This window comes from Vipera ursinii (genome assembly GCF_947247035.1).
Source record: "Vipera ursinii genome assembly, chromosome: 2".
In the NCBI taxonomy this organism is placed as follows: domain Eukaryota; kingdom Metazoa; phylum Chordata; class Lepidosauria; order Squamata; family Viperidae; genus Vipera; species Vipera ursinii.
Window position 1 is genome coordinate 127,596,897 of NC_139513.1, and position 18,597 is coordinate 127,615,493.

Below are 18,597 nucleotides of genomic sequence, written 5' to 3' on the forward strand. Positions count from 1 at the left end.
ATTACCACAAAAGCCTAACAAAGCAATTTGAGCCCTTTTTTCTGTTTGAACCTTCATGCTTACTATGATCATCTGAGGGAGTTTGCCATCATCTAAGGAGGCAAACTCATCTGGTGGCATTTTGAGTTCAAGCCTTCTTTGTTGCTGCCCCAGTCATTGGAGTGTACTCCCTACAGAGCTAAGGAGGCTAACAGCATCATTAGATTTTAAAATGGCCCCTTTTGAGGTAGCAGCCTGACAACTCATAAATTCACAACTCCTGCAACTGCTGTACATGACTACTGGCTTTCAAGACTACTGAGAAACTGCAGAAAGCAACCACCACAGCAGTATCACACCAGTTCTGCAGGATTTGTGTTTGTGGCCAGCAGGTTTCCAAGCACACTTCAGAGTCCTGTATTAACCCAATTGGTGGTGGTATTTACATACTTGGATTAGCTCCCAGTTACCTTCAGGACGTTAACTTTTGGAAAGAAAGAATTGGCCTATCCTGGATGTTCAAGATGAGAGGGAATGCTTTAATTATTTTCCCTTCAAGAGACAAGACAGGTGGAGGTGCAAATGAGATGTTCTTGCTGCTCTTCCATCACTTGGGAATAGCTTTATCCCCTTGAGACCAAGATTGGCCCCACCTGGTCTGTTTTAGGAAGCTGGGCATTGGAGCCAGGCAATCTACAATTTAGGCTTTGGGGAAAATTTTAATTGGCCTTTTCACTGTTTTAATGTCTCAGTTTTAAATTTTAAGTGTACACTGAAAGCAGTATATTAAGCTACGATAAATAATTAAAATGCAATTTAAAATATGTTGTCATAAGAAGCCTCTCAGGCAGCCTTTTTTGTTCATTCTTGAAAAACGAGGCACCGGAGCTGAAATCTGTTAATACATGGCTGCTAAACTTGCACAAGTCAGTAACTGACTGTGTTCCAAATGTACATCAGTCTTCAAAAGCTGAATTTCGTGGCCATAGGAAAATTGGGTGATTAAGAGAACTTACGCTTCCTCCAATTGAAGTGTTTGGGTTTGCACTTTGGGTGTCAAACTTGCAACGTCACGTGACATGTTGCCAGACGTAACATGATTTTTTCCCCCATTGCTGGCAATGGGGTGGGCGCGTTTTTGGCATAACGCATCCGGCCCGTGGGCTGGCAGTTTGACACCCCTGACTTACGCAATTCAAGGCTCTTTGGTTTTTCTTTTCATTAACTTGCATTGATGATTTCCCCAGCTGCTGTCCAAAACCCATTTATTCAGTCCAGTTCTACACCTGTAATATGATAACATCTGGGGCAGGCTGGCCATGAACTGTGTGAAGAAATTCTAAGTTACACAGATTTGCAAACCTGAGCTCAAAGAAACTGAACTCACAGTACTCTGGCAGATATTATACAGTGTAGTATATCCTGGTAAGTGGTATATCCTGGTGTGGTACATTTTGGCATGTCCTTCTAGGCAAAGTTGAATATCTTCAAGCTAGCTCAAGAAGAGCCATGGTTTGATATCATGTTACAGGTAGTCCTCGACTTAAGATCACAACTGAGCCCAAAATTTCTGTTGCTAAGCAAGGCAGTTGTTAAGTGAGTTTTACTCCATTTTACGACTGTTCTTGCCACAGTTGTTAAGTGAATCACTGTAGTTGTTAAGTTAGTAGCCCCGTTGTTAGGTAATCCAGCTTCCACATTGACTTTACTTGTCAGAAGGTCACAAAAGGTGATCACATGATCCTGGGACACTGCAACCATTAATTAATTTAATTTAATCTTAGTTTTAATCGTTTTTAATTGTATATGATGTATTTTAACTTTTAATTTTCCCTGTAAACCGCCCTGAGTCCTACGGGAATAGGGCGGTATATAAATTTAAATTTAAATATAAATAAATAAATAAATACATGCCAGTTGCTGAGCATCTGAATATAGATCACATGACCACTGGGATATTGCAACAGTTGTTAAGTTTGAAAACCGGTCACTTTTTTCCAGTGGCATTGTAACTTTGAATGGTCACTAAATGAATGGTTGTAAGTCAAGGACTACCGGTACAGGTTTAAGCCATTTGATGGGACCACTTATTTCCACAGTCTGCCAGTCAAAAAAGACACTGTGCTCCATCTTTTCCTCCTTAATCGGTAATTGTTCTTTCCAGCTTTCTGCCAGGAAAAATAAAAATAAAAAATAAGGAGGAAGTGGTGGGAAAAATGAGAGGGCAGCACGATGTAGACTACCTATAATATTCTGTGAACAAGGCAGAACGGTTGTGCAAAACAAACGTTTGTATCAAGAGCATCCTATTTGTGTTTCTCTCTCCCTCTCCCCCCCCTCACTATTTCTCCAGCGAATGTCTGCACAAGAGACCATTCCAGTAATGAATGGCGTTTCAGGCTCGGAAGGTGAAGATTACAGCCATTGGTCTGACCGAAAGCCTCCTCAGCCGAAGTCCTTATCCCCACCACAAACTCAAAAGCAACTGAGTGACTCTTACTCCAATACTCTCCCTGTGCGCAAAAGCGTAATGCCGAAAAACAGCTATGCAGCCAGTAAGTCATTCTTGTAAGAGATTATTCCTCTCTCCCCTTCCCTCCATTTTGGAGGACCAGGTATGTCAGATCTCACAGAGCAACACAGTAGGAGAAAGGGCCTAAAACAACTTTCTCCAGGCTTTCCATGTATGCAAAGACCTCTGGGTCCTTAAATCCCCAGCCATCCCAGCAATCCCAAGAGATCTGGATTACCCCAACTTGGAGAAAGCTGGCATAGAAGCACAAAAATGGCTTCAACTTCTAAAAGCATTTCTCACGTTGAGTCTTTTAAACGGTCTAGCTAGAACTCCTATCTTTCTGCTTGGTAGAAACAAAGAAAAGGTATTGAGAAGGCACTGAAAATTTGGGGAAGCTAAGAAAGCTCAAGAAATTGCATCAGGTTTGCTGACATGTAGGCAGGACTTTGTCAGAAATTAATTAGATGTGCTTGTTTCTTATTTGCAAGCCCTTACACAATAGAAATGGATGAGTCAGATGTTTGCACTTACCCGAAGAAGGCTTTTTCCTACAAAAGCTAGGAACAACAAAGCTGTTTCTCCAAAGGGCTGCAGAAGTCTAGGTTCTTTTGCATCACACTAGAAACAGTGTTGAGCAAAGCCTCCTTTAGACTGACATCACTCTGCAATGTTTATTATCTTCTGACTAAGGCAGGCATGTCAAACTCGTGACGTCACGTGACGTTGCACAATGTATCGCGACTTTTTCCCCCACTGCCGGCAATGGGGTGCATCTGGCCCACGGGCCAGCAGTTTGACATGCCTGGATAAGGTCAAGCTGCCTTTGAGTCAGGCTCAACTTGATGAGCACAGATTGCATCACTCCTGACGGCACCAGAGAAGTAGTTTTCCACTGCTACCTGCTGGGATGCTAGCTTCCACTAGCTACCTGCTGGGATGCTAGTCAATAGCACAAGTGTTTCATGAAAGTCTCTTGTCCAAGGCCTTCCCAGGCCTTCCCTGACTAGCTTGGAGCTCAGAGAAAGACAGCCAGATGCTAACACCTACAGTACTGAGATTATGTGGGCCCCGATACTACTGCTGTGTTGCTTGGTTCCAGCAGGAAACAAAGTTCTTATTGCATGGGACATGATAAGGTTACTATGCTATTATTTATTTATTGAATTTATATAGCCAACCATCTTGCGCCGGTGACTCTGGTTGGCATCCACACAATTAAAACACAGAGCTAAGCAATCAAAATAATTCAAACAGAACCACTAACAGAACCATAAAAACAAAAATACAATTTTCATTGCTTCCTTTTATGCCATAATTACTATTAATCGTTTTACATAATGCACAGGTATCTAGCACTAGCTAATGTTTGTTTTTAAGAGCAGGTCGCTCAGTACATCATATCTGTGTGGGTGTTTTACCAGGAAATTCAGTTATTTTCTTTTGCTTTACAAATTCATTGACATTTATGATTAAGAGATGATTATGATTTTACTACCTGTTAGCCACAGTTGTGAAGTGAATCACTGCAGTTATTTGGTGAATCATGAGGTCATTAAATGAATCCGGCTTCCCCCATCGATTCTGCTTTTCGGAAGCTGTCTGGGAGGGTTGCAAATGGCAATCACATATCCTAAATATATGCTGGTTGCCAGCACCTGAATTTTAAACACACGAATGTGGGTATGCTGTGAGAGTCATAACTGTGAGGACCAGTTGTAAGTCACTTTTTTCAGTGCTGCTGTGATTTACCGAATGAATTTGTGAGTCGAGCGGACTATCTATAAATCCGCAATCCACAGTCTTTTGTTTTTCAAAAAAAAAAAAAAACATTTGACAAACTTCCTCTGGTAACTGAAGTATTAGCAAAGAAGTATAATAACAGGAAAAGGGTTATTTATTGAAAAGAGTGGACTCAGTCTCTGTCTTGTCTTTCAGCTGAAAACAAGACTCTTCCCCGTTCCAGCTCCATGGCGGCAGGACTAGAAAAGAATGGCCGAACAAGAGTGCGAGCCATCTTCTCTCATGCTGCTGGGGACAACGGCACCCTTCTGAGCTTCAAGGAGGGGGACCTTATTACGTTGCTAGTGCCTGAGGCCCGAGATGGCTGGCATTATGGAGAGAGTGAAAAGTCCAAATTGTGAGTATGCTTGTTAATGTGTGGGCTTCAAAATTGGTTTTTCTTTTCTTAAGGTGTCTTCTTTAGCATTCAGTTGCTTTCATAGCACAGCGGCGGGCAATAACAATGTTATGGACTGTAACTTTTAAACCTCTCAGAGCCCCGGAAGGGTGGTGCCAATTGCCTACTCTGAGCCATCCTCAGACACACAAAGCCACGCTGCCTTTTGTTCCCAAGGTTCAGGGGTACCATCTGGGGTGCTGTAGATAGAGCAAAGCATGGGCTGTCTCAGATGTGATCCTCTTTGTCATTATGGTCTTTTCCCCAGTGTGGCCTTGCTGCAGAAATTGCAACAAGAGTTCCAGCATCTTGCATCTGTCTTAAAAAGCCAATGCAAAATCAGAGAAAGAGAGAAGAGAAACACTGCAAGTCAATATTTTACATTAGGGAACTCTGATAAACTTTGAGCCTAAGACAAATTAGTATTCTTTGTGCTTAAAACATAGTGTGACTTTCTGATGAACTTTTTTTCCTTACCCTGATTTGGAAATCTTTGCTCTGGTAGCCAAAGCTGAAGTTGATGTGCCAAGAAGCGGAATGTGTAATAAACAGTTCTGCCCTCAACAACACAGCTCCCATGCTGGGGAATGCCAAAAAAAAAAAACCGAAGAGGGAGGACAGAAATTGCAGGCTTTTAATTCCTGGAGAGTCTGTAGCGTAACTAGGAATAAAAGCTGTCGCTGGGGTGGACTGGTCCAGCAGGTTTGCTTTGGCATAATAGGTTTGCTTAAGATTAGGGCAAAAAAAAAGTCTTCCTTGGCAACAATTGTGTAGGTAAGCTCCTTCATAGATACTGAATATTTATCAAAAAATTTTTCTTCTCTCCTTACCCACATCTCAGTATTTAAAGCTCTAAATCTGGAGCTGCAGTCGTTTTCAATTGTTCACTAAATATTTATTTTTATTTTTTTATTTTTATTACATTTATATCCTGCCCTTCTCCGAAGACTCAGGGCGGCTTACAAGCTTAGCAGTAGCCTTCATTCTATGTATATGCCTGCTTGTGAGGGCTTTCACACACACCCCCAAGCGGCATTATTACAAAGTCAGCTTAATTGCCTCCAACAATCTGGGTCCTCATTTTACCTACCTCGGAAGGATGGAAGGCTGAGTCAACCTTGAGCCTGATGGGAGTCGAACCTGCACTAATTGCAGGCAGCTGGTGTTACTTAAGGAGGCATCAGCCCACTGCTCCACCAAGGCCATACCTTTACTCTTTCATCCATGCAATTTGTGACTGGCTTTACAACAGATGCCAGTTGCCATGCAAAGGGTTGGCTTAATTAGCAAAATCAGATTAGGAAGCCTTGGAACTGCAGGGCAGTCATGAGGGTGGAAGTCTGCTGACCTGGTCATTCCTTTTTTTAGTCCAAGTTAATGTCCACAGGGTGAGCCAGAAAGCTGGCAGGGTGTGAAACTAGGTAGCTGGTGAGACTGTGCCCAATAAACTTGGGCAGGAGGATAATCTTGCTCCACAAAGTAAAAGCACAGATGGCAGTAAGATGCCTGTGGCCATTTGGGTAACTGCCACATGTATTAGCAGCATTCCTTGAAAAGATCCAAGATTAACTCATTCTAAATACAGGTAGTCCTGAACATTACAAGCTCAATTGAGCCCAAAATTTCTGTCGCTAAGCAAGACAGTTGTCAATGAGTTTTACCTGATTTTATGACCTTTCTTGCCACAGTTGTTAACTGAATCATGGCAGTTGTTAAGTTAGCAGCACCGTTGTTAAGTGAATCTGGCTTCCCCACTAATTTGCTCGTCAGAAGGTCACAAAAGGTAACTTTGAATGGTCACTAAACAAACTGTTGTAAGTCGAGGACCATCTGTACTCAAATACTACCTTCTGTTATAAGGTTCCCCTCTTACTGTAACACATGTGCTGAACATGCCTCCAGCCCTTTTTTGCATCATCACCCTGTTACATGATCCCAAAGTCACTCTGCTAAAGTTCACTGGCAAACCACCCGCATTCAATAACGTGATATTTTGAACATCTTTTAAAACAATCAACAGGTAAAGTATACATTCAATTCTTTATAAATCAGTCTGAAGACACTTCTACATTGCTAGTGCTTTCACTCCCCAAGTTCTCAATTCCAATCACACTTCTTGGCTACCATGAAGCTTGCCGGTGCCTCTGCCCAGCTGGCCAATGGGAGGGGAGTTCAAAAATGGCTGCTCAACTGGTGTCTTATTGCCCCCTCCCTCCTTGCCTTTGCTTCCCTGCATTTGTTTTCTGGCAAGGAAAAACAAATGCAAAGTTGCTGCATTGAGGCAGCAAAGCTGTCACGTTGGCAGGGTGGGGAAGGATACTAAGGTGTAATGGCTCCCTGACTTTGGGAGGATTGTGAGGAATCTAAGAAATTGGAAGGCAAGATGAGGCAAGAATTCCCACCACTGGGAAATAACTATCTTCTGAAAGGGCAGCTGATCTGGGAGTAAAAGATCTTCCATGACTGACAGAGTCAAGGGCACAGAGAGATACTGCACTGATTCCAGATTGGTGCAGTTCATGCATATGGAAGGGACCATATTTCTAAAAAGCTGCCCATGGTTCCCTACGCATTGAAAGAAGCGACCAAACAGTTCACCCCCGGGCCTCCATCACCTCATCACCATTCTTCCTGAATCTTCTGGACCTTCCATCCTTCCGAGGTAGGATGAGGACCCAGATTGTTGGGGGCAATAAGCTGACTTTGTAATAATGCCGCTTGGGGGGGGGGCGAAAGCCCTAATAAGCAGGCATATACATAGAATGAAGGCTACTGCTAAGCACATTGATTTGTGCTTAGAGTGTAAGCCGCCCTGAGTCTTCGGAGAAGGGCGGGATATAAATGGGATTAAAATAAAAACAATTAAAAAAATAATAAGAATTATAGGAAGAGAGGATGACACCACCCCATCCCACCCCCAACCTGCTACTGCCTAGTAAACTTTTGTCATGTCATAGAATGGAAAGTAAACAACTCGGTAAGCATTTTGAAGTTACAATTTCTTTATTGGGTTTTTTTTAAAAAAAATGTCTTTTTTAAAAAATACCATTTATATCCCGCCCTTCTCCGAAGACTCAGGGCGGCTTACAAGCTTAGCAGTAGCCTTCATTCTATGTATATGCCTGCTTATTAGGGCTTTCACACACACACCAAGCGGCATTATTACAAAGTCAGCTTATTGCCCTCAACAATCTGGGTCCTCATTTTACCTACCTCGGAAGGATGGAAGGCTGAGTCAACCTTGAGCCTGGTGGGATGCGAACCTGCACTAATTGCAGGCAGCTGGTGTTACTTAAGGAGGCATTAGCCCACTGCTCCACCAAGGCTCCATTTTTCAAATGGAGGATATTTGATTTATTCAACAAAATTAAGAGGCATTCTGGATTCTTCCCATGGAAAATGGAAATCATAGGAAAAGCTTTGTGGGTACTCAAAAGGTAGTTCAGTGAATAGGGCTTTTGAATAGTACAGATATGTGATGAAATATGCAGCTGGAGAAGGAGGGGCGGCATGTTGGGAAGAGCACTGTGGCTTCTCAAGGAAGAGGTAGCACGTTCCAGAGAGGGGCCCGAAACAAAAGACAGACCAGGAGAGGGATAGGGGAGGTAGAAAGAGGTTCAGAGTAGGCACACCAGGGTATAGCTTTAGTCTGGCAAGATTTTGTTTATTAAGTTAGAACAATTAACCAGTGGAACAACCTGCCTCCAGAAGTGGTGAATGCTCCAACACTGGAAGTTTTTAAGAAGAGACTGGACAGCCATTTTCCTGAAATGGTATAGGGTTTCCTGCCTGAGCAGGGGGTTGGACTAGATGACCTCCAAGGTCCCTTCCAACTTCTTCTTCTTCTTCTTCTTCTTATTATTATTATTATTATTATTATTATTATTATTATTTAGTTGAAAATAATATATAAATTATATATAAAGTAATATATAAAGTATTTTATAAATATATAAAGTATTCTAAGTGTGGTTTTACTAAGGCCTTATTATAAAGCCTTAGTAAGAATACTTAGAATACTGCATCCAGTTTTGGTCTCCATATTAAAAAAAAGATGTAGAAATAGTGCAGAAAAGAGCAACAAAGATAATTAGGGGTCTGGAGACTAAAACATATAAAGAACGGTTGCAAGAATTGGGTTTATCTAGTCTAGTGAAAAGAAGGATTAAGAGTGACATGACAGCAGTATTTCACTATTTGAGGGGCTGCCACAAAGAAGAGGGGGGGAGGTCAACCTATTTTCCAAAGCACCAGAAGGCAAAATGAGAAACAATGGATGGAAACTAATCATGGAGAGAAGCAACCTGGAGCTAAGAAGAAATTTCCTAACTAGTAACCAGGTGAAACAAATAAAGAACAGGACTTCATTGGATCTCACTTGTGTTGTCTTTAGGCTTAGGGCTGAGAAGACAGTATCTGTTGTGCCTCTCTTTCTCTGACACATTCTGTTTTCTGCTTCACCTGTCTATCGTCCAAACTGAGGTTATAGTGGGAACACAGGCAAGATTGGTTCATCTTAACCACAGCACTAGGCTTTGAGGCTTATACGTCCTGGAAGTTTCTACAATGTATTGAGACAAGTGGGCTATCTGTAGCTGAAATTCAAGAATAGGCATCTCTGTTTTGGCTACATAATACTGAAATTCTAATGACTTAACATCCCTTCTTCAGTATCCTCTTCACTGAATGGGGGGGAAAAACCTTGGATATTTTTGTTCTTTTTTTTCTACCTGTGTTGTAGGAGAGGCTGGTTTCCTTTCTCCTACACACGTGTGCTGGACAGCGATGGAAGCGATAGATTACATATGAGGTAAGAAAGTTCTTTTGAACGATGCAATGTAATCATCTGACATTTGAATAATGTTTATACTCAAAACAGACAAACCCTGTGTGTTTACTTAGCCAGAAGCGGTATCTGTCCTGCATTGCCCTCTTCTGGCTTATCTTTCAAGAGGAATTTTATTAGACTGGGTTCCTGTTTCTTGAACTAGGATTTCAGGCTTTGCTGTGAAAATACGTGTGTCCATGTATTTGTACACACAGAGATACATATATATGTGTACGCATGCATGTATGATCTGGAGCAAGCCAGTGTGAATTTGCTGGAAAAAGTCCTATGACAGTGTTTCATATGGTGAAACGTAATGAACGCCTATGGCCCCAGATGGAAAAGCTCCAGGCCTTGGTGGTGACAAGAGGAGGATGTTACCTTAGTGATTCTGAGCAGGCTCCCATGGGGAAAGACGTGTGGGAGTAAGAGAATCTGAAGAATCCTAATTTTGTCTGCATCCAAGGAAATGAGCCAAGATTTAATGGCTTATAAAGTGTACTCTGTTTGCACAGTTTTGCCGCAGAGGAGATGCTGACTAAATGTATTTATGTCTTCAGCCAGGGGAAAAGCAGTAGTACAGGTAACCTGTTGGACAAAGATGATATCCCCCCTCCAGATTACAGCATGTCCTCCCGAACTTTCCAGTCACCGAATGTCAGCACTTTCAAACAGAGGCCGTACAGTGTGGCAGTGCCAGCGTTCCCCCAGGTGAGACACTTTTTCAACTGAGACGAGAGGAGGCGTAACCATTGTGAGTGAATACGCCAATCAGGAGGGGATCTGCCAGAGGTAGATTCTAAGGCTCCATCAGTGGAGAAGGAAGGTGGTAATCAGCATTCTGCAGGTGTCAGGGGTCCATTTCTTGTACTTCTGGTTGGGTATGTTTTATCTTTATTTTTACTAAAAGTTTGAAATGGTTGTTGACCATCAAAAAATAGCTTAAATCAAATGGGTGTATGAGTTGGTGAGAATTAAATGGGCCTTAGATCCTTTAAATATAGCTGCTCTGATTAGGAAGAGTAAAGGAGAAATTGGCACTGCAACGTTTTCTACAGCTGGTACAACAAAATGAGAGGGTTCTAGCTGAGTCACACTTTGTGATTTGGGTAACAAACAAGAAGTCTGGTTCACAGACTACTAAGCCATAAGCATGGCTCAGCACAATGTGTGAGTGAAACTATGAACTGTGGTTGAATGGAACAAACTTGAGATTAGCCCACCAATGGACTACCAGCTCTTGTTTTCAATTAAGCCAACTTGCAATATCTGTCTGAACTCATTATTTTTCCCTGTACGATAGAGAGGTTTTGTGATGAAATGATTGAATCTGTCAAATATTTCTTCGGGCTGTGACCAACAAGATTCCCAACTCGCCCCCCCCCCCAATCGTTGGAGTTTATATCTATTTGAATTGATTGGATCCTTGTGGTGCTGTTTCTTAGTAATGCTATTGATAACTTCTTCCATTGCCTGCGAAATTGTTTGAAAACTTCTTCTACAAAGTTGAAGGCTAGGATGGGAAGTCAGTGAACCCACTTCCTTTCATAAAGCAGTTCTTCTCCCTTCTTTGTGCTAAACTGCAAAGTTACCTTCCATATGCAACCTAACAATCAAATGGCGTTACAGTTGCCATTATGTTTTGAAGCTGATCACCAGAAGGAAACTTGGACCAAAAATCAAGGGTGCAGTGTGCACATTGTGGGTAGGCAGGAGGCTGCCTTGCTAAATGGTTGGAAACTTATCAAGGAGAGAAGGAGAAACTTCCTGACAGTGAGGACGATCAACCAGTGGAACAGCTTACCCCCAGAAATCGTGGGCACTCCATCACTGGAGATTTTTAAGAAGAGACTAGACAATCACCTGTCTGAGATGGTGTAGGTTCTCCTGCTTAAGCGGGGGGCTGGACTAGAAGACCTCTAAGGTCCCTTCCAGCTCTATTCTATTATTATTATTATTAAAAGTAGCTCTGGTTGCACTATTGTTGAAGTGAACATTCCTAAAAAAAATTCTGTTTCATAACACAGGTTTGCGTACAAGCAGGCGAGGCTTTCTGGCCAACAGTTGCTTGTATTCATTATTTATAGGAGTACCTTATGCCCTACGGTTGTGCAATTAATGAATATTCCCGTGGCCTCTTCCCTGTGTCACCTGCCTCCTACCAGCCTTATTCTAGGTCAACAGCCGTAAGTCCCAAGAACACAATGTTTCCATTGGGGTTTCGAAAGCCTCTTTTCTGCCTCCAGCATCTTTGTGGCTTACCTAACACACATATCCTGGCACCACACCTCTCCCCATCCTCCTCAATCTTAAGAAGCCGGTGAGATGAAAGGCTTCTTCAAAAATTAAAAAAAATGAAAACAGCTGTCAGAAAAGCCAAACTGGAGTAGAGGTAAAGAATTAACAGATTGGCAAATTAGTGATGGGTAAGGCAGAAAGACTGGCAGTAAAGGGCAGTGTAAACACCCAACTGGTAACATATGGCTGTTCTACAAGTATCTAGCTGCAGAATTCAATGGTTCTTAGGCCAACAATGCTTATTTTCCCCCCCATCCCCTCTCCCTTGGACCTTCCGTGTGGGGTCTCTGGAAATTTGAGAAGATTAAACAGCTAGTGGGTGGATGGAGACAAGGAAAATAAGCTGAGGGACATGGAAACGGAGTGTGCACATTAGTAGGCAAAAGGGGATGGGTGAATTTAATTTTGTTGGAAAACCACATTAAAATGTTTATCTCCTATCAAGGGTAGCACACTGAGAAGAATGTTATCAGCCCAAGAATACTTAACATTAAAATGAAGGCACAATTTTTGGCTGTAAAGAGGTTATGCTATCAGAGATTTTCTAAGCACAAGAGTCCATCCTTTTTTCAGGGCCTTTAGAATTAAATATCTATGTCAGAGTGTGCTGTGAAGAGATAAGTTGCAAAATAAGAGTGGCTTTGGCTAGAAAAACGTTGGATTTCTTTAATGGCAAGCTTTGATTCTCAAGTCGTTCATTCGGAAGCCCCTTTTACTCTGGCTAGACACATGTCAGAGGAAAAGATCACAGCAAAAGAAGAATGTGCCTTATCCTTAATACACCCACATACCAATTAAGAGGCTACTATGGTACTCTTTGAATATATTTTAGTATAGTCCTTCCATTTCAACTACAGGCTGACCTCAGATCTAAAATATTATGTTTTTGTCTAGAATATTTATTGCCGTAATCAGGTGAAAACTTCGTACAAGTGCTGTAGTTGAGCCCAATATCTTCATAGGTCTGAACAGGAGTAAGGGTATATTAGTTCAGGCTAGAGAAAAATCCCGAGAACTGTCCAAGATTATGATTCCCTTTACGTCAAGAATGGGGAACAGGCGGCTCTTCAGTTCCCAGCATTTTCATCATTGGATGACGCTGGCTGTGGCTGCTGGGGGTTGGAGGTCAGCCATGTTCAAAGGCTCACAATTTAATACAGGTAGTCCTTGACTTACCACCATTTGTTTAGTGACCATTCAAAGTTACAGTGGCATTGAAAAAAGTGACTTATGGCCAGTTTTCAAACTTACAACCGTTGGAGCTTCCCCATGGTCACGTGATCAATATTTGGCAACTGGCGTGTATTTATAACCATTGGCAGGGTCCCAAGGTCATTTGATCACCTTATGTGACAAGCAAAGTCAATGGGGAAGCCAGAGTCACTTAACAACCATGTTACAAGCTTAACAACCGCAGTGATTCATTTAACAACTGGGGCAAGAATGGTCATAAACTGGGGCAAAACTCACTCACCAACTGTGTTGCTGAGCGGGCAAACATTTCGGGCTCAATGGCGATCATGTGTCAAAGACTACCTATACTCTGTTATACAACATAGGTCTTAAATACGATTCATTCCTTCCACAGTAGCTGTATGATTAGACTTCACCCAAAAGGGAAAAATAAGCGCTTTTATTTTTATTTTTAATTCACTTCCCTTGATGTATCAGAGAACAGCGATGAAAGTAGCAGGCTGCATTTCGCTGTGCATGGCGGCTGTGACTTCATCTGTTCTACCTCTCTGAAGGGAAGATGATGATATGCAAAAGGGATGGAGGATGCAGCCTTCCTCCATCAGGAACTGAAATGCTATCAAGCTGCCTGCATTCACCACAGCGTGTTTTTGCAGTGTGCATAGCATTTTGCACAGTCCCTTTTTAGCATCCCGCACTGCATGTCTTTAAGTTGGAGGCTATTTTTAATCTTGTAGATCTGCTATACAAGATCACCCTCTGGTGAAACAAATGTGTTTTGTTTTGTTTTTTGCCAATATCTTTTGCCATACTTTTGAGACCAAGTACTCTGACTATGCCTTGGAAGGCCGTTGGGACAAGGCAGATGCATAACTTTCATTGCTATCTTTATGGCAAAAACCTTATGGTTCCATAGCTGATCCCCTCCCCCCCCTTGTTTTTTTTTTCTACAGGGACTGGATGACTATGGGGCAAGACCCTCAAGCAGGTAAGATACTTCATTTTCCAATCCATGATGGGTCTACAAAATTAATTTCAATAGGAGAAGCTAAAGTTTGGGCAAAAGTTTAAAAGCGATGTTAAATGCAATTTCTGGTGGTTTCACTGACATGCCCTATATAGCATCTTAAAAATTATAAAGAAGTTGATTTTTTAAAAATCTTCTTAGTCTAGCCTGCAGCTCTTCAATTTTTCCCATTAAAGTCTAACCTCCCAGGTCCAGTCTCGCATTAGCTTTCTTAGATCAGCCACATAGCCTGGCAGAAGCTTAAATGAAAGATATTCCCACAGAACCACATGTTTTTAAAGTGTGCAGGTGAGTCCAGGGGCCAAAATCCTCCTGTTTTCTGAGTAAGACATGGCATAATTGCTTGTATTTTGGAGTGGATTTGGTCTGGGCTTTTCACAAAAAGGATATATATTTCTGGAACCGAAATGCTTCTCATACATATATAGCCCACACAATTTTTCCTTTCAAGGTAGCCAGTGCAGAAAATGTTTATGCACCTTGCTCAGACTCATTAGAGTGGGCTGCATAAAAATGCTGCAAATAAATAACAAGGAATATCTCATTATTCTTTTCTGTCCTTGTGGCCGTGACTTTTGCTATATTTATTCCTCACTTCATACATTCATTCTTTAAACTTCTCACCCCCTTTTTGAAGGTTCTTGTCAATTGCATCCAGCCACAACTTCCTTGGTGTTTCTTCCTCTTAATCCATTCACTCTTCTTTTTTTTTCCTATCCATTTTGTTCATTCTTTCAACTCATTTCTTTCCCACTGGTCACCTTTTATGTAGTTAGTTCACATTTATGTCCATACATTCTTGGTCCTATCTTTTCTTGTTTTTCCAAAATAACTACCCATTGTATTCAACTGTCTTTTGTTTATTTTTTCCTGACATTCCCAACTCTTACCTCCACATAACTAAATAGCTGAAAGGACATCTTATAAACAGCTGTTATCATCTCATTTCACGTTCATTCCTCCAGTCAAAGTATTTCCCATTAGTTTTCTTTTGTCAACATTTGCACAACTTAAGATTTCTTCATCCATTTTCTCATCTTTAATTCTGCCAAGATGCACAAATTCATCTACTTTTCCTGGTGTGTGTGTGTGCGTGTGTGTGTGTGTGTGTTATTTATGAATAAATTGAGTTCATTCACTTCAGAAATCACTCTTTCTTTGCCCACTCATGGTTATTCTGTTTCTCTGTTTAGGCAAAGGAAATATCTCTGAAAAATGACCCAGTGGGTCACAAATTGTCTAGTTCCTTATATATTTATTCATAAACACATTAAACAACTAAGGGCACAGCATACATCCAGATCTTACTCCTTACTAAATGTCAAAACATTAATTAATTAATTTACTCTACTGGAGATTCCTTTTCACTCACTTCTAAAACAATTTTTTTTATTGAAAAGTTTTAAAATAGTTTTCCTTTAAAAAAACCCCTTCCCCCTCCCTGCTCCCCCCCCCTACTCTACTGGAGATTCCTTTTCACTCACTTCTAAAACAATTTTGATTCCCGTCAAAATTGCTTTGTATTTTCTCAGTTTTTCCTTGCTCTCTTCTTTGTAATCATCCCATTTCTCTGTACATTGTACAATATCAATGTACGATACGTTTTTTTGGCCATGGTCATGCTTTTTCTCATGCCCAGCTTCTTTCACGTCATCATTCCATAAAGTATCCTTTTTCATTCTTCCTGTTAGCCAATCTAAAAAGGAAGATGAGCTTTATTGAATGTCACTGTGTTAATTATTACAGAGCTTCCCCTGCTGTGTGCAGTGATAGAAAAATATGACTGTTCTTTATGTTGCATTGCAACTCATGCAGGGTAGTAGATGTGCTCAACAGACATGGTTGGCACAGTGAATTAACTGAATGTGCACCACCCATGTCTCATTTTCTGCAGTGCGTCCATGAGTCATTTGCTCAGTGGGACAAAACTTCAGTTTTAAATGTAATATTTCCAGTTAGACAGACTACAATTTTTTTCAAGCAGGAATGAAAAGTTGACTCTACATTTTGCTCTTCTGGCATCTCTAGTTGCATATTTTGTTAGACTTATTTTTTCCCCCTGTGGCCTTCAAACTGAGACACAGTGGTGGGAATGCCCCTTACAAAACCAGGAATGAATGCAAAATCCATATCCAAGCAATTAGAAGCAACAAAGATGTCACAGAGCAGCAACCTGATTTTCTTTCCTGTTGTTTTCTGAGTATGGCAAATACCTCTAACATAGTGGGTTCTGCTGCTAGATGGAGCCCAAGAGATGCTGCCATTTCAGAGCTGCAATGAAGCTGCCAATAGTCTACTCATTGCTTCCTGCCCACCCTCTTTCTGCCCTTGCTTCCTAATTCCAATATCAATGCGTTGCAGCTTACTTGGTGCTCTTCCATCTACTCTTGGTTATTACTTCTCTCTCTCTCTCTCTCTCTCTCTCTCTCTCTCTCTCTCTCTCTCTCTCTCTCTCTCTCTCTCTCTCTCTCTCTCTCTCTCTCTCTCTCTTTTGAAGTGAGTTTGGGCGAATTGTGTGCTTTTTCTTTCTGTTCCACAGCGGCAGTGGTACGTTGGTATCTACAGTGTGAGAGAAGGAACCTTGACTAGAAATGGCAGCTGCTGCTTGGAAGACTTCCTTGTTTTGCTTCTCTGTCCCCTTCATTTCCTTCTTTCTTCTGAGATGCACATTTTTCCTCCTGCCTATCCCGTTTTCAAAGCAACAGTGCCAGCTCCCCCTCTCACCTCTGAGACCCTGAGGACCACTCCTTGAGGAACCCTTGGAGCTGCTACTTCCCCATCCCCTGGTATTTGCAACCACCCATTTTGGAACAGAAAAATGTCCAGATAAGGAATGTTGGTTTTCACAGTCACTACCAGATGCAATTTAGATAAACTAAACTAGATAAAGATGCTGCATCTCTCTCTCTCTCTCTCTCTCTCTCTCTCTCTCTCTCTCTCTCTCTCTCTCTCTCTCTCTCTCTCTCTCTCTCTCTCTCTCTCTCATTTATAAATTATTTTATTTTTCTTAATGCATTCTCTTTTCAGAGATGTTAATGCAAGCTGCACATTTATAACAAAATAAGTGCAAGATTCACCCCTTCTTTTTTAAAAAAATAATCTGGAAACAAAATATGCATGGCATATGATGTACGTACTGTTATTTCAACTATCCTTTTTTGCAACTTTATCACAAAATCAGTTTTCTGTGTCAAAAGAAAAAAGGGGCGTTGGGATGCTCGGGTATTTCTGTGTTGGTTTTAGCAAGAATTGGACTGTTAAACTGAGCACCAACCCAGTCTCCATTTTGTAAAGTATTTTGTTTTATATATATGTATATATATGACAGACACAAGCATATTATATTATTATTCTATTCTATTATGATATATATTTTGTAGGAAGGTATTGTTACCTCACAGTTATGCTGAAAAGAGCAGTGGAGGGGAAGGGAGGGGAAGGGCTTCTTCTGTTGTATTATGCAGATTGCCAGATCAATCCAAAGACTTTCTCTTTATAAAACTGGAGGGGTTTTTTTGTCTTCATGGTAAAGAGGGAGGGCCAAATTGCCTCTGTTTTGAAGTTCCGGTTCTGAACGTGGTGGTTTTTCTTCTTTTTTGCTGAAATTTCAACCACTTTCCTTTCCTTAAAAAAAAGAGTCTTTTTTATGTGTCTTAACTAATTTCAGGGGCAAACAAAGTAGGATTTAAACTAATGGCTACCGATTGGGACTGCTTCTTCCGTTACCAAATTACAGGCGATCAGACACGTGACCCATGCTAAAGACTGAACACTTTCAGCTTTGGGTTACAACAGGGTTTCCCAACCCTGGCCAATTTAAGATGAGTGGACTTCAACTCCCAGAATTCTCCAGCCATCAGCAGCTGGGGAATTCTGGGAGTTGAAGTCCACATGTCTTAAAGTGGCCAAGGTTGGGTAACCATGGGTTATAGTGTACAGTTTGAAGCTGTATTCCTATGATGACCAAAGGGTGTCTGCAGGATATGGTCCAAAAAGTCAACATGGTGACCCACAACGGTGCAGTCAAAACTGCGTTTAAAAAGTGGGCAGGCTTTGACTATATTGTCTTAACCACTATATTGACTTTTTTTTTAACCATACTTGCCGATGCCCTTGTGCGATGCCAATGTGAATTAAGTGAAAAACAGTCAAAATATTTGATCTGTATAGGAAGCAGCTGGCAATATTATCTTTACCATTTGTATATATGAAAGTTCTATCTCTACACATATTAACAAAGCTTTTGTTTTATATAATAGACTTGGGGCATATGTACTGTAGTAAGATCCTCATTGTCATAGCTTTGCTCAAATGACGTTTACATCAAGGATACTCTGTAGAATACAGAAAACAAAGCAAAACAGAAAACGCACAAGCACTGTGTGAACACTGTAAAAGTGCTGATGGAGAGGAGTATTGTGTTTCTTTTTCTTTCTTTTTTTAAAAAAAAACCTAAAAAGCAAATACAAAAAAAAACCAACAAAAAAAAAATGAAGCTGAAAAGAAATGTGCCATGTACTATGATATTTGAATAAAAGTTTTACTTCCTCTGTTGAGTTGGGCTTGGGTGATTTTCTTCA

General features: G+C 41.1%; 1 protein-coding gene across 4 annotated transcripts in view; it reads left to right on the top strand.

Annotated features, from left to right (window-relative positions):
• The window catches only part of BAIAP2 (BAR/IMD domain containing adaptor protein 2), a 189,762-nt gene that overhangs the window by 156,609 nt on the left and 14,556 nt on the right, over positions 1–18,597 (top strand). For 3 of the 4 annotated variants that reach the window (XM_083354440.1, XM_083354443.1, XM_083354441.1), the window contains exons 9-13: positions 2,333–2,534; positions 4,430–4,631; positions 9,412–9,480; positions 10,059–10,209; positions 13,944–13,978. In XM_083354440.1, coding sequence (XP_083210566.1) covers positions 2,333–2,534; positions 4,430–4,631; positions 9,412–9,480; positions 10,059–10,209; positions 13,944–13,978 — 659 coding nt within the window. Of the gene's footprint in view, positions 1–2,332; positions 2,535–4,429; positions 4,632–9,411; positions 9,481–10,058; positions 10,210–13,943; positions 13,979–16,556; positions 16,876–18,597 lie in introns of those variants that run through there. The other variant, XM_083354442.1, reaches the window with a different exon arrangement.